This window comes from Xyrauchen texanus, chromosome 14 (genome assembly GCF_025860055.1).
Source record: "Xyrauchen texanus isolate HMW12.3.18 chromosome 14, RBS_HiC_50CHRs, whole genome shotgun sequence".
In the NCBI taxonomy this organism is placed as follows: domain Eukaryota; kingdom Metazoa; phylum Chordata; class Actinopteri; order Cypriniformes; family Catostomidae; genus Xyrauchen; species Xyrauchen texanus.
The window spans coordinates 42,926,769-42,941,816 of NC_068289.1; the positions used below are offsets into that span (position 1 = coordinate 42,926,769).

General features: G+C 36.3%; 1 protein-coding gene across 4 annotated transcripts in view; it reads left to right on the forward strand.

The window, feature by feature from the left end:
- LOC127654637 (tensin-1-like) overlaps positions 1-15,048 on the forward strand; it is a 345,068-nt gene that overhangs the window by 44,027 nt on the left and 285,993 nt on the right. The window contains exon 1 of one of the 4 annotated variants that reach the window (XM_052141863.1): positions 8,613-8,799. The exons of the other annotated variants lie outside the window; for them this stretch is intronic. Coding sequence (XP_051997823.1) covers positions 8,785-8,799 — 15 coding nt within the window. The 5' untranslated portion in view covers positions 8,613-8,784. Of the gene's footprint in view, positions 1-8,612; positions 8,800-15,048 lie in introns of those variants that run through there. 4 annotated transcript variants of the gene reach the window in all.

Below are 15,048 nucleotides of genomic sequence, written 5' to 3' on the forward strand. Positions count from 1 at the left end.
TGTGTCACAAAAAATGAATTGGTACCCTTCCACACCAATGTGTCAATAATGCCTGTTCAAGGATCTGCTTGACCAAATGCAGGACAGTAAGACAATAGTCCCTGGCCACAAGGTGGAGATATTGTTATAACAAAGCAAGGCAATTACCATTGTGTAGTGGTCAAGCAAGCACTTAGTCAAGATTTAAGAGCCAGTGTGGGTGATTTCAGATAATGTCTAAATTGTAAACTGACTTGGATGCTCTATCCAGGGCCACATTTACAGTCTATTTAGTCTCCAACTGATGTAACAGAGTAAGGAAGGAGTGAAGTTTCTGTGCTCTAGCTGTTGTCCAAGCTTTGTGAATAATTCACTAATAAAAAGCAGTTTAGAGTTGTTTTGGATTTCTACAGAGTGTACATATCATCTAATGACATCATTTGATTTTGGAGACAACGAATTGACAGAACCTCATACATTTACATTTACATTTTATGTATTTGGCATTTTATCCAAAGTGACTTACAGAGCCCTTATTACAGGGACAATCCCCCCGGAGCAACCTGGAGTTAAGTGCCTTGCTCAAGGACACAATGGTGGTGACTGTGGGGATCGAACCAGCGACCTTCTGATTACCAGATTACCAGTCATGTGCCACTTTAGACCACTACACCACACCATCATAGATGCATACATCTTCAGTCACTGAATAAAGGTTGGACAGTGTGACCAAAAAATTGGTGTTAGTCACAATACATTTATTGTATTCTTGGAAATTCAACAAAAATGGTTTGTATATTAAATTCCATTAAAACAATTTTTGGAAAATATTGTCAATTAAATACTTTAAACATGAGAGGTACTTGATCGTATTTATTGTGATTATTAGACAAAAAAAAAAACACAATTCTTCATGTTTTTTTATCACTCTCACATGTAAATAATGTAATGTAGACCTGTCCACTGTTAACCACACAGTGGAGAGGTGACCCTCCTCAACCACCTCCAGTGTGCAGCATCCACCTGGATGATACGACGGCATCCACACACCAGCTATTGGTGGAGAGGAGAGAGTAGCGTTATAGAGCCAATTAATGGATGGGGATTATTAGGAAGCCATGATTGAGAAGGGCCAATGGGGGAATTTGGCAAGGACACCAGGGTTACACCCCTACTATTTACGAGAACTACCTTGGGATTTTTAATGACCACAGAGAGTCAGGACCTCGGTTTAACAGCTCATCTGAAGGACGGTGCCTTTTTACAATATAGTGTGCCCATCACTATACTGGGGACCCTTTGGACCCACACAGACCTCAGGGTGAGCAACCTCTGCTGGCCTCCCTAATACCTCTTCCAGCAGCATCCTTAGTTTTCCCCATGATGTCTCCCATCCAGGTACTGACTAGGCTCAACCCTCAGATATGGCTGCTGGCCATATGGGGTTTAGCGTTGACTGAAAGTGCAAGGTGTAATTGTCGCACAATCTGCGGTGTGTTTCCCACTGTGAGTAGTAAAACAATACGCGTTCATGTGTTTGTGTGTGTATATTTTAGGCATTGTTTTGTTTTGGTAACTCTTACTATCCTTAAAGATAAAGTGTGTAATTTTATTGGCACTAGGGCTGAAACGTTTAGTCGACGCTATCGACAATAATAAATTGTCGACAAAACTTTCCATTGTCGAATAGTCATTTGATCTCATTTAATGCAAGATGAGATCATTTGAAATGCTAATGATGACGTGGGAGAGCAGCACTTCATCTCGAGCTTGATTGAGAAGGAAAACACCACTCAAAGTCCAGACGCTCACTGCACTGCTGCCACATGATTGACTGATTAGATAATCACATGGATGATTGTTGGTGCCAGACGGGCTGGTTTGAGTATTCTGATTTTCACACACAACAGTCTCTAGAATTTACTCAGAATGGTGCAAAAAAACAAAAATCATCCGAGCGGCAGTTCTGCGGACCGGAACGCTTTGTTGATGAGAGAGGTCGACAGAGAATGGCCAGACTGGTTCGAACTGACAAAGTCTATGGTAACTCAGAAAACCACTCTGTGCAATTGTGATTAGAAGAATAGAATCTCCGAATAGGATTCTGAGATGCGGGTTGGAGCTGTTTTGGGAACACGAGGGGGACCTACACAATATTAGGCAGGTGGTTTTAATGTTGTGGCTGATTGGTAAATATATATATATATATATATATATCTAAATCAAATTTAAGAGTAGCCTAAAGGTCTGTGCCAAATTTGGTGGACGTTGCTTGAAACCCATAGGAGTTAAAGGCAGAAAAATAACCCTTACCCAAGTTACAATAAGAGTAAGTTGGCTTTGTCAAATGAGTTTGTGTGTGTGTGTGTGTGTGTGTGTGTGTGTGTGTGTGTGTGTGTGTGTGTGCAGATGAATTTCACTCGTCAAGGCAGGTGCTTAATCTTCTCTCCTCAGGGCACTATGTCACACAGCTTTCACCAAATGAAAACATAGTTCACGCTCAAGGGGACGGTAAATCTACCCCCTTTAATGGAGGACATGTTCACAGAATGTCCTGTGACAAGTCTGCCCACAGATGTGTTATTTAATACCTGTCTGTGAATAGAATGGAAGGGCCCTTCCCTTATATCTAGCCTTTTTCTATCTCTGTCTCCAAGCTGTTACCTGTTCACAAGGAGGCTGAACCTCCTTAAAATGGACAACCTCTAAATTGATCATATTAACTGTTGTTTTAATAATTCTACCTACTAATGTGCATGTATTTTGTCTTTTATTTATGGCAGCTCAGCCAGGTTTCACTGCCCAAATGTCGAAGATGACCGAGAGCATAAATGCTCAGCTCATTAATAAACGTATCAATCAGAATGGATATTCAAATGACGCAGAATCATTTGCGTTGTCTAAAATGTGGCCTAAAAAACATGTCCTTGCGTTAAAAGCTAGAAGAGACGATTGACACAATTGAAAACCACCACTGCAAAAGGAATGCAAAATCAGAGGTAACCTTATAAACCAAGAGGCTTTTGGTCTTTTAATACATCATAAAGTGTGTTTGTCATTAATACAACAGTTTAAAACAGATTTTGCCTAAATCATTTGTAAATCCAAATGATTGAAGTCGCTTAAAAAAAGTCAAAGACAGTTTACTGTATTCACAAGTGTTAGGTTTGTGATAAGAAAGATTATAGGGATGAGATGATATGGTTATTTCACTATTCAATATACAATGTGAGGTTCACTATTCAATATAATCTTGAGTCGATATAATAAAACTTAAATGGCAAAGTATGACAGAAAATGTTGTTTATATTTTGAAAAATGTTTGCGCAAAATGCACATTATAATTTCACATTAATTTAAAGTTCTTTAATACAAAATATTAATGTGACAAATTTAAATAATAAGAGTGGCTCACGTACCTTTCTCTGTAAGAAAACATCACAAAACAGAACCTCTCCTGTAAATGTATGTGAAAGTGTATATTTATTTTTAATACTTTTTTGTCAACATTATAATAACATTTTAACTCTTTAAAAATATATATATTCTACAATCTATAAATTAATATAATCTCATGACTTAGCTTATATACTTATATATATATATATATATATATATATATATATAAGTATATAAGCTATCAGTGTTTGAAATAATGTGTACAATATACAGTTAATAGCATTATTGAGTTTACATTCATTTGTATTGCAAGCTAAAAAGGTTACCAGTCACTTTAAGAGTTCAGTGTGCATCTCACAGACTCGCACAGTGTCCCAGTTTATTTAAGAGAAAGAAGTTTAGTTTTTTTTAGCGCACCCATGCTATTTGTGATTTCAATATTTATTTTAATTTTTTATTTGACTGTAAAGAACAGAAGGGTATAATAACATATATTTAATGAAAGTGGAGTGTGCGATCTCATCTTTGCTGGACACACATTACACTGAAGAAATGTTCTGTTTTAATCTGAAGCACTTTTCAACAAAACAAGGCAATTTTCCAGGTATTACAGTGCTTACATTTCTAAAAGGTAAATTCAAGCACTTCAAGGGCCTTGTGTGAACCCTGTATACAGTGTAGGAAAAAAATCGCAGTAGGGGTAAAATCAAGTGATAGAGTTGACTCTTCATTTAATTTATGATGACGTGGACAGAAAACAATGTTGCAAATTTCGAAATATCGAGTTTTGCCTCAGTATGTTTCGCCATCGACTATTTTAAGATATCTGGGAGAGATCAGAGAGAGATCATCTCGAGCGTAAATGTCCACACAAATTATCTGATAATTAAACCACCTACAGTTCTTGTATAGTTTGATCAATATCGATTTACATTTCAGCCTCCCTGGAAAAATTCCCTCACAGACTCACAATTCATTTTCATTTAAGGCACACAATAGGAGATGCTGTGGAGATGCCCAGGGGATTCAGTAAAGAGGTTCACCCCTGTTGATTAAGGGGTTGTGACCTGTCTGGCCTTTACATTTTGTGTGGCTTTCGCTAATGACAGATTCACCCCTGTGCTAATTCTGCTCATAGCAGTGAAAGTGAAAAGCTAACGCATGCAGGCTTGGTCCTTGCACACACTCTCCTTAAACTTAACTGCCACCAAATTTTCCTGGCTTAAGTTTCCAGCTGGACTGTGATGCTCCTCAATTAATGATACCTATGTCAACTTGGTCAAAGAAGGGATGACACTCTCTTAAACTAAACTAGTAAATGAATTAACCACTAGCAAAAGCCTTCATCGGCCCAAATCAAAGGACAATGCATCTACTAGTGATGGGCATTTTGTCTACAGGAGTACTCTGACTAGTTACATGAATGCTTGTCGAGTACTCGAGAGTCAATAACATTTTTATAACTTTATGTATAATAACATGTCTGACAAATGTCTATGGCTGCTGCATTGTGTTTTGTTGTTCCAGTGTATCATCTATTCATTACACCAGGACAGTGATATTTTGAAATGTACCTATTTCCAATGAGAAATCGGGCAAATTTGTGTCATTTCGTTAACATAATGTCAGAAAAAAACATCATATGAATCCAAAATTAACATGTATTTATAATAAAGTAATACAAAAATGACTACAAAAGATTTAGAAGTGAGTGGTTTTTCGATATTTACGATTATACTGTAAATCACTTTCACAAATCAGCCCCCAAATGTTGTCTTGCATCATGTTCTCGTTGTACTGTCCTTGGTAGCGGCGTTCAAAGTCCATTGTATCCTGATGGAAGCTCTCACATTGCTCCTCCTACGCTCCCATGTTCTCCTTGAATTTATTAAGATTTATCAAGCATCAAGGATATGGACTTTGAGGGACATCCTACAGCCCATTGTGCCATAGTTCTTCACCAGAGTCTCAACCAGCTCCACATAGTTTTCGGCCTTGTGATTGCCCAGGAAGCCCGAACCACTGCGACAAAGCTGTTCCAAGCTGCTTTCTCCTTACTAGTGAGCTTCTTGGGGAATTAATTGCACTCTAGGATCTTCATTATCTGTGGTCCGACGGAGACACCGGCTTTGACCATTGCCTCAGACAGTTTAGGGAAGAAGTCTTGAAGGTACTTGAAGGCTGCTGACTCCTTATCTAGAGCTCTGACAAATTGTTTCATAAGGCCCAATTTGATGTGCAGTTGTGGCATCAGCACCTTCCGGGGGTCCACCAGTGGCTCCCACTTGACGTTGTTCCTCCCCACAGATAACTCGGTCTGTTGTGGCCAGTCCCGCCTGTGGTAGGGGAACTTGGTAAAACCGCCTTGGAGACCCACCAGGAATGCCACAATTTTGGCAAAAGTCTCCTATGACCTCCCAGCCGTACTCATCATACTTCAAGGCGTCCAGCAAGATCTTGATGCTGTTGTAATGCTCTTTGAGGTGTACCGAGTGACCCAGGGGAAGAGATGGGTACTTGTTACCATTATGGAGCAGCACAGCTTTGAGGCTCCTGGATGAGCTGTCAATGAAGAAGCGGCACTCATTCTGGTTACAGGCGATGCCGATTGCCTCGAACAGACTGGTCACATTGTGGCAGAAGCAGAGCCCATCTTTAATGGTAAAGAAGCTGTAAAAAGGTTGGTGACACTTTCTCTGATCTGCGAATTGCACACTTTCATCCAACAAGTTCCACTGTTTGTCCTAGACATCAAAAGCTCAGCATTGGACATGGTGAGACCAAGATCTCTAATCAAGTCGTTGAGTCTTGATAAATTGGCCGCAGACATAGCAAAATGCATCTGCCGGATGCTTGCAGCCTCATGATGCCATCTCAGAAAAATGCAGATATGTATCCACAGGAACTAAACTGAACTGGTGGGGTTAAGGCCCCTGTATTTATACTTCTATTTATATATATATATATATATATATATATATTTATAATGCATCATATTTTATCATTATTTGAAGATTCGCTGCCCAACTCAATGAAAGATGTGCACAAGGCACGTCTGTCTGTTCTTCCTTCAGGTTACCGTAGTAATCTTATTAAGTGCACACCAGTTTTTTTTGTGACTGTCTGAACAGTCTATTTTCAAATCGCGGTAGGGTTAACAGGAGATGCCATAACTATCAGGATTTTAATGTGTGCGTTAAGTTGAAGTTCAGTTTTGAAAATGATGCATTCTGTTCCATTTAGCTACAATCTTCTCTGTCGCCTGCTGTATATGCGCGTGCGTTGAGTCCACTGCCACATGCCTGGTGTGCGTGTGTCCCCAAATGTTCGCTCTTGTGTGGAAAGCCGCAATGCTTCGTATCGTTGTTGCTGTGGTTCAAGAAGCATTCCATTGAAATTGGAGAGTTTGAATATCCACCTTTCAACTGGGGAAAGTGCAACAGAATGACACTTTATATCGGACATCTAACTTGGAAACTCGTGTGGAAATCTTCAACTCCCATTTTGTCGAGATGCAGGTGTGTGTTATGTCACCCAGGGCAGGGAGGTTTACAGTCAGTGACAAACTTTCACTCTTATTATATAATATCATTAACGAGTCAAAGTTCTTAATAAAATAATAAAAACATCTCTATTCTACTCAATCTCTACTTCACAATATATGTGGGCATGATGACCAAAACTGAACAAGTGCTTTGAAATTTTCAGACAAATCAGAAGGGTTCCGTTTTGATAATAATAATTTGATATTAATAATTTTGCATTTCACATATTATTGTAATCGGTTAAAACATCAAACTGATATAATAGTCATGTGTCATATGCCATTGGAAAATGTAGAGTACAACCATCCCATTTGTTTTACTCACAGGCAAAAATATGTGCACAAAGCACATAATGTGCTATCTGGTTAAAAACACGTTAGCTTTCCTAGATCAGATGGCTTCATTGGAAATTATGTAGTACGTTATGGAAAGCTGAACCAATCGTATTAGGATTCAGATTGCTGCAACCAGAATTGGAAGTCATCCAAATATGGGCAGAGAGGATCATTCACTCTAATTATATATGGCCACCAGGAGATGGTGACAAATACATGACACTGACTCAATGATGGCTCAGATGACACAGAATAGAACTGAATGAGCTCTCAATACTCATGCCTGCATGCTTTGCAGAGAGAGCATACCTTCAGTAATTGTTGTACTTGCATGTGTAATTGGTTCTTATGTACATTTATTATGTTTTATTTTTTGTAGAGTTTTTTGAGCACTTTGAGACACTTTCGTACACTAGGATCAATAATTTTAGTAATTCTATAACTTTCTATAACTTTGTCGTATTAACACAAAATTACATTTACAGGTGACATGATTAGGAACAAAACAAAATCAGTTTTTCTGAGCTACCTTCTTTACACCCTGAGATATATATCGTAAAATCAGAAAAATAAGAAAAAAGTTACTTTTTGGCTCAAGTGTGTTTTTTTTTAAAAAAATTTTAAGCAGTTTCTTAGACCGAGAGTCTCAAATATTTTCATAATATATATTATTAATTTTTTTTTAAAGTTTTCTTTAAATGATACCAAACACTTGACCTTCTGTATTTTTTGTCAAGTTATAAGCGTTTAAATTTCTAGACTTTTCTTGATGTGTGTGTACTACTTCTGAACTTAACAACTGTTTTAAATATTCATGCAAAGCTTGGTCAAGCCAACAGCAAAGTTTATTTTGATGTTTTTGTATGTAGCTAATGTTAACCAACTACATCAGTTGGGATAAAAGCCCATCTTTTAAAAATCTATACACTCAACAACCAGGCCGTTTTATAGACCGGAGTGATGTGTCGTGACAGCAGCTAATTCAGTTTCCTCTAACCTTTTAGAGTCTAACATGCTCATTAGTCTTTGTTATGAAGAACTTGTAAATAACTGAGGCCTCCTATTCTAATAATGCCATGACAAAGCCCTCTGGTCAGATGGCTTGGAAACTTCTGTCAATGATCTACACAAATATTAAGAATCTTCTCAACTGGATTAAACTTTTACCTCAGACAGACGTAAAAGAAAGTAAAAACAAAACTGTATGTTGTTCAGTGATCGCATTGCTCAGAAAAATATGTGCTAGAATACATGTGCTTCCTTTCCATGGATAACAATGCAGCTCAGGAAATATGTTGGAACAAAGGTCAGCCTTCCAGGCTCTGGCTCTCAGTGTGCACTGCTGAGAAGGGCTGGAATACACATATACGCTGGACCACGACTGTATAAACCTTAAAGGGCTGAGATCATTTGATCTGTATGATGATATCTGTATGATAAAACTGAGTTTGGAATTGATTAACACCTGGAGGTTCTTAAAATACAGCTGTTAGTCTCACGGGACAAGCGTCGTAGAAGGCCGTGCAATGTCACTTTGGATGGTGAGTTGCTTGTTTACCACTCTAGCTCCAGACATAAGACTAGTAAGGAATACTAGCAGAGATGCTATTTTTTAAAAAAAGGTGATCAATATTTGAAATTAGGGATGCATGATTTAGACAAAAAGTTATATTGCAATTATTTAGAAAAATATTGCAATTGTGATTTGAACTGTGATATAAAGAAACTAAATAGTGATTCCTTTTGACCAAATTTTGGTAATGTTTTTCTCACGTTCTATTGCCTCAAAGGCTACTCTTTGAGGGTTCACACTTGAGTCCTCCTAAAAATAACTAAACTTGGACCTTTTTCACTTAAGTCACATCAAAATAAAAATAAACAGTGAAAAGGAAAGGAAAAAAACTGTCCTTTTTGTATTCACATTGTACATGTTTTTGTCATTTGTAGTCATTTTGATGACTCAGTCAACTTGAATATTATATCATTGTAATAATATAATATTATATTGATAATTTTTTATTATAATAAAATCCTAACTTGCAAGGGATCCACTTAAACCAATGAGTTCTAAACCGTTGAGCTTTTATTTTGCAAAATATACTATTTGTATTTGTATTTGAACTTTCTCTGTGCACGAGATGGAGTTCTGGATCACAGAAACGCTTTGAAAACACTAATAATGCACTAACACAAAGTCAGGACAAATTAGTGCACATAAACTTTAATGCAAGCAGTGCATGCAGACAATATATTTAATTTATTAAATCGCAATTGCAATTTGCGTTTTTATAATCACACAATGTCATTTTGTGGTTTCGATTTTATTTTGATTAATTGTGTAGCCCTGCTTGAAATCATTACTTAATTCCGTATTGTCTCAGAGAACGTGTTTATTGAAAAATGTCAAGAAATGTCATTGTATTTTGATGTTTATTACTAAGTTTAGTTGTTTGTCTGCTTTTCTTTTCTACTGTGATTTTGGGGGGAAATATTCTGAATTCAGCAGTGGATTTAAATATGGTAAAATGTGTTTATCAGAGCTAAGAGTACGGCACACTTTTCTGTGTATTTGTTTATTTCCAGTTTAATAATACAAATTCAAAATTCGCAATGCAGTCTCATAATTTTGGATTAAATATATGTAGGATATAGGTATGTTCATTTAGATTTTTATGACAATGCGTTCCAATGTTGCGGAAATCTGCAGAGGTTGTCTGGTGTTTTAACCTTAAACTTTTTTAATTGTATTTTGCATTTCAACAGTTTAGATTAGGATTTAAGTCTCATTTCAGGATACTTTCAAGGAAATGATACTTGTAATGTTTTTCCAATTTGACCCATAATGTTACAAAACACACATTTAAATCATAGCCCCCCTGGCTACATTTTTCAGCGGTTGTCTGACTGTGAATCTGGGTTTAGAAAAACAAGATTTAAAGTGAAAAAGACACAGTTCCAAGTCCCAACTTGTCGTAAGGTGTGCCACAAAATAGGGCTTCAATAAACTGCTAACCAGTGACGATGTCCCTGTTTTATCCAATGCCTCTTACAGATTGCAACAGGCCTCTGGGCTCGTTTTGTTTATGTCTCCTTTCTAGGAGGGGAATGAGCCTTTCCGCAGCAGTTTTCCTGTAATGTCTAAATGCATTTGTTTGGGGTAGGGCTGAGTGTGGGCGCATGCTTTGTGAGCTTGAGGTTGCCAAGGTGTTCAAATTAAGTTCTGACTTGAATGGGAGAGGATTTTTCAGGAACCGATTTAAATTGCTCAATTCCATATTAAACCAGGGATTTGTTTTTGTCTTTTTTTTTTTTTTTTGTGGTTTGATTTGTTGTTGCTTGTTTTTTAATTTTTTTATTTAATATTTGTATTTTTTAAGAATTTCTTTTCTTTCTTTCTTTTATTGTTTTTGGTTGGGTTTGTTTTGTTTTTGCTTGTTTTGAATTGTTTTTGTTTTGGTTTGCTTTCTTTTAGTTTTTTGTTTTGTTGTTTTGGTTTGGTTGAGTTTGATTTGTTTCTTTTCTTTTTGTGTTTTTGTTTGGTTTAGTTTTATTTATACTTCAGAGTTGTTTGTTCTTTCTTTGAAAGTACTTTAAAGTAGTGCACAGTGTTTTGAGTAACATGCTTTAAAGTGACAAAGTAACATGTTGATGTACTTAGTGTTGGGATTACGCTGGTAGTGTAATCTGATTACTTTTTCTCAATTACAAAGTACAGTAACATAATACGTTATTTTTTAAATTCCTGTCATTGGATTACACTAATATTTCTAACAGAATATTATTCTTTGTGGAATGCATTTAAAACATGAACTTTCTTTTGCTTTTCTGCTATTGCTGAAAAGTCCTGCACTCCTTCATGAGCCGACAGTGTGCACTTTCATTGTTGACAGTTTCATACTTTTTAATGGAAGCGTGCATCTAGTGTTGTTGCATTACTCGCTTGCTGTGTAGTTGTAATTTTGTTAACATTGCAATCAACCAGTATTACAGTCCTAAATGAAGTATATGGTGTGTTGAATTTTTGTAGATGTTTAGGTGTTTAAGAAAGTAACTTAAAGGTGAAGTGTGTAATTTCCACACCACTGGCTTCACCAAATGGTTGAGAGTTGTCTCTGTATATAAAGCTGCTACAGGATACAATATTTTAACCAGGGACTAAAAAATAAGGACTTGTCTCAACCAAAATAAGTGATAAAAAGCAATAAAGAAATGTTTCCCATGTGGGGGAATTATCAGCAATCATAACAAGCAAATTATAGCGTATCCTATATAAAGATATAATGTCTTTTCAATAAAGATATTCTTAATATTAAATACATCCACAAAAATATTTCAAATATTTCAAAAATACTTCTGGCCATTTAAAATAAATGAATAGTCAAAATAATCTCTCTCCTGAATCCATGCACACACCGCTTAGTCATGTTTATAGACTTCATCTTATGCAAGCCACATTTCTTTAAATTTAAACATCTAATAAATATTTAATATTTGTTTTAAATACAGATCTGTTTCTTTTCAGTATCATATCTAATAATGTATAATGATACCAGTGTTTCTGCAGCACTGGTAGTACCGAGCACCGACTCAATCGGTACTCAAGCGTGCAATATGACTGACACATGACAGCTTTAAAATGCTCACAGGCTTTATTAGTTACTCCTTTTAATTAATCAAATTAAAATCATGACATTTCCTAGTGTGATATATTAAACTGCTAAAGGCTGCATTCTTAGTTTATGAGCTGCGTACTGTATAAATCCAACAGTAAAACCTGCATTACATATAGACTATATATTTATGTAAATAAATCATTAGCATTTGCACTTTAATCTCAACTCAACCTTATTTATATAACATTTCAAACAACAAAGTTGACCAAAGAGCTTCACAGTAATACAATGTAAAACATAACAACATTTAAAATGACCACATAGACAAACACCAGTGATGTAAAATAGAAACACTTCAGAACTGTGTCATACATTTCATTTGTCAATCTCAAAGGCCAGTGTAAAGTGATGAGATTTCAGACGTGATTTAAAAGTCTTCAATGTTCACAAGGTGCGTTCCAATCCTTCAGACTGGGCCATGATACCAACCGTTTATCCGGCAAAGTGAAGCTTCCGGCAAAAAACACACGTCAAAATAAAAGCACGATTCATAATAAAAGCTATTTGCCTGAAATGGAATAAATTGTGACAGAAATACATTACAACTGTTTAGTAAAATGTAATATTCACTGTAATAATAATAATTAAGCAAAGACTGCTGTTAAATAAAAGTTTGGCAAAAAATGCAATAACCTGTTGAAAAGTTATATTTTCACTTGTTACACGTTTTAAGAATTAAGACATTTTGATGATTAAATGAAAGAAAATGTTAAAGCATGAAGTTCTGAAAAATTATAATAATTATAAAATTTATTAAATGATTACAAATAACTAAACTAATATGTGTTCAGTAGCACCTTATCACATTAGCATATTTTTGCTGTGGTATCAAAATTGGTATTATTTTTATTTCTTTTACACAATATAGGGAAAATATGTAATTGCTTCACATTTTGAGAGATGAAAGAAAGACATTGATTGGGGTCAGGAACTTAAACTTATTTTGGCCATTAACATCAATTGCCACCAGTCATGTTGATCCATGGAGATAAGCATACAATGTACAAGAGTTCACTGGCAAAGGTTACAACCACAGACCATAATAAAGGGTCTGATGACTGATCCTTGAAAGCCAGAGGCTTTGACGGTGCTGTGGCCTGCCTTCGGCACAACTGTTTTGGTGTTTCTTGATGGCTTTGTGCTTTGAATGTCTCAAATTCTTGGTCACAGTGCCTGTAGGTCATTCAAAGAGTCTATTTAACCCTCAGGTGCCCACAAGTGAAGCGTGTCTGCACAAGTGAGGCATGTCTCCTTTGCTGGGTGCTGCTTGAGGTTCTACCTCTAAAGTGCTGGGTTTGTGGACACTGAGTGTGGATCAAAATAACTCTCTTTTATATGCTCACTGGACGGTATTGCTGAGCAACTGGCCAAAACTTTGACCTTTGAAATTGCTTTTGGGTGAGGCATGACACGCCTCCTCTGTTGTGAGACTAGACAGTTGACACTGAAATGTTTTGGGGTCATTGACGTGACGTGCATTTTTTGTCCAGATCTATTAAATGCAACTCATCCTGACAATGACTTAAATATTCCTCTTCTCAATATCTAAACATTTCTCAAAAACATTTGTAAACCCACAAAAATACAAAAAGGCCATTTCTAAGAACATGGCACATGCATTTCATACAAAATTTTCTTTTTAAAAGGAGATTTCTCCTTGTCAACATCTCTGAATGACATAATTATTTGTCATCAACCCATTTGTTTCGCCTTCTCATTGAATAACATGTGATATTTCTGTGAGTGACTCAAAGTCACCCATGAAGGTTATTTTGGAGCCTCTCTCTCCTCTTAAATGCTGCAGTCATGGGCCAAAAACTCTGAGCCTGTGGCAGTGTGGCACTCTGCTGTGTTCCAGTTAGGAGAGTAATGGGATTAGCTATCTCTTACATAAAATAGTCCCTTGGCAGCCATGCATGTCCTACAGCTATTCATCAATTTAGATGACACAGTAGTTATGAACATAGTGGAATTAAAATGAGTGAGATAGAGAGAGAGAACTGCTTTCACGGAAGTACAATAAATGAGCTTGGATCTTTTATGAGCAGTGTGTTTTTACAGAGCTGGCAAGGCAACGTTATATTGATATTAATCATCAAACCTTAAAGAAATAGTTCACCCAAAAATGAAAGTTGCATCATTATTTATCACCCTCATGTCATTCCAAACTTTCTTTCTTTGTGGAACATTTCAAGAATTAATAGGCAGTAATCTCAGTCACCATTCACTTTCATTGCATCTTTTTCTATACAGTGAAAGTCAGTTGTGACTGAGGCTGTAATTCTGCCTAACAACTCCAGAAAAGAAGGAAAGCGATGTGAAAGGTGTGGGTGAGAAACGGATGAATATTTAAGTCCTTACCTTAAATCTACACTTTCACTTTCTACTTAAAATGTGAACGTTAAAGTGAAAGTGGAGATTTATAGTAAAAGAGGACTTAAATATTGATCTGTTTCTCACCCACACTTATCATATATCTTCTGAAGACATGGATTTTACCACTGGAGTTGTATAGGTTATGTTTATGCTGCCTTTATGTGATTTTTGGAGCTTCAAATGTCTGGTCACTATTCACTTGCATTGTATGGACCAACAGAGCTGAGAATTTATTCCAAAAATCTTCATTTGTGTTTTGCAGAAGAAAGAAAGTCATGTACATCTGGGATGGCATGAGGGTGAGTAAATGATGAGAAAATTTTCATTTTTGGGTGAACTGTCCGTTTAATGAACAAACACTTTTCAAACTTTGGTTTGTACACTAGATCATTTCAACTTCCATGCATCTATTTATCATCTACAGTCACCTTTAAACTACAACGACAGTGTCACGTTGTTTGTTGATTTTCGTGTACAGCCAACAAATAACAAAATGTGCAGTGAATGTCATGACAACAGGAAAGATGCTCTGTTGCAGCATTTACACAGAACTAAAGCTTAAAACATAAACTTGCACAAAACGTATCTTCAAATAAAGTCATCTTTTTAATGCACATCAAGTTTACTTTTTGTAAAAAAAAAAAAAAAAAAAAAAAAAAAACAATTAGCGCTTTTCTAAATTGCTAGAGCCTGTGTTTTACGATTTTGTTCGTACTGAAGCCTCAAGTATTTTATGCAAGG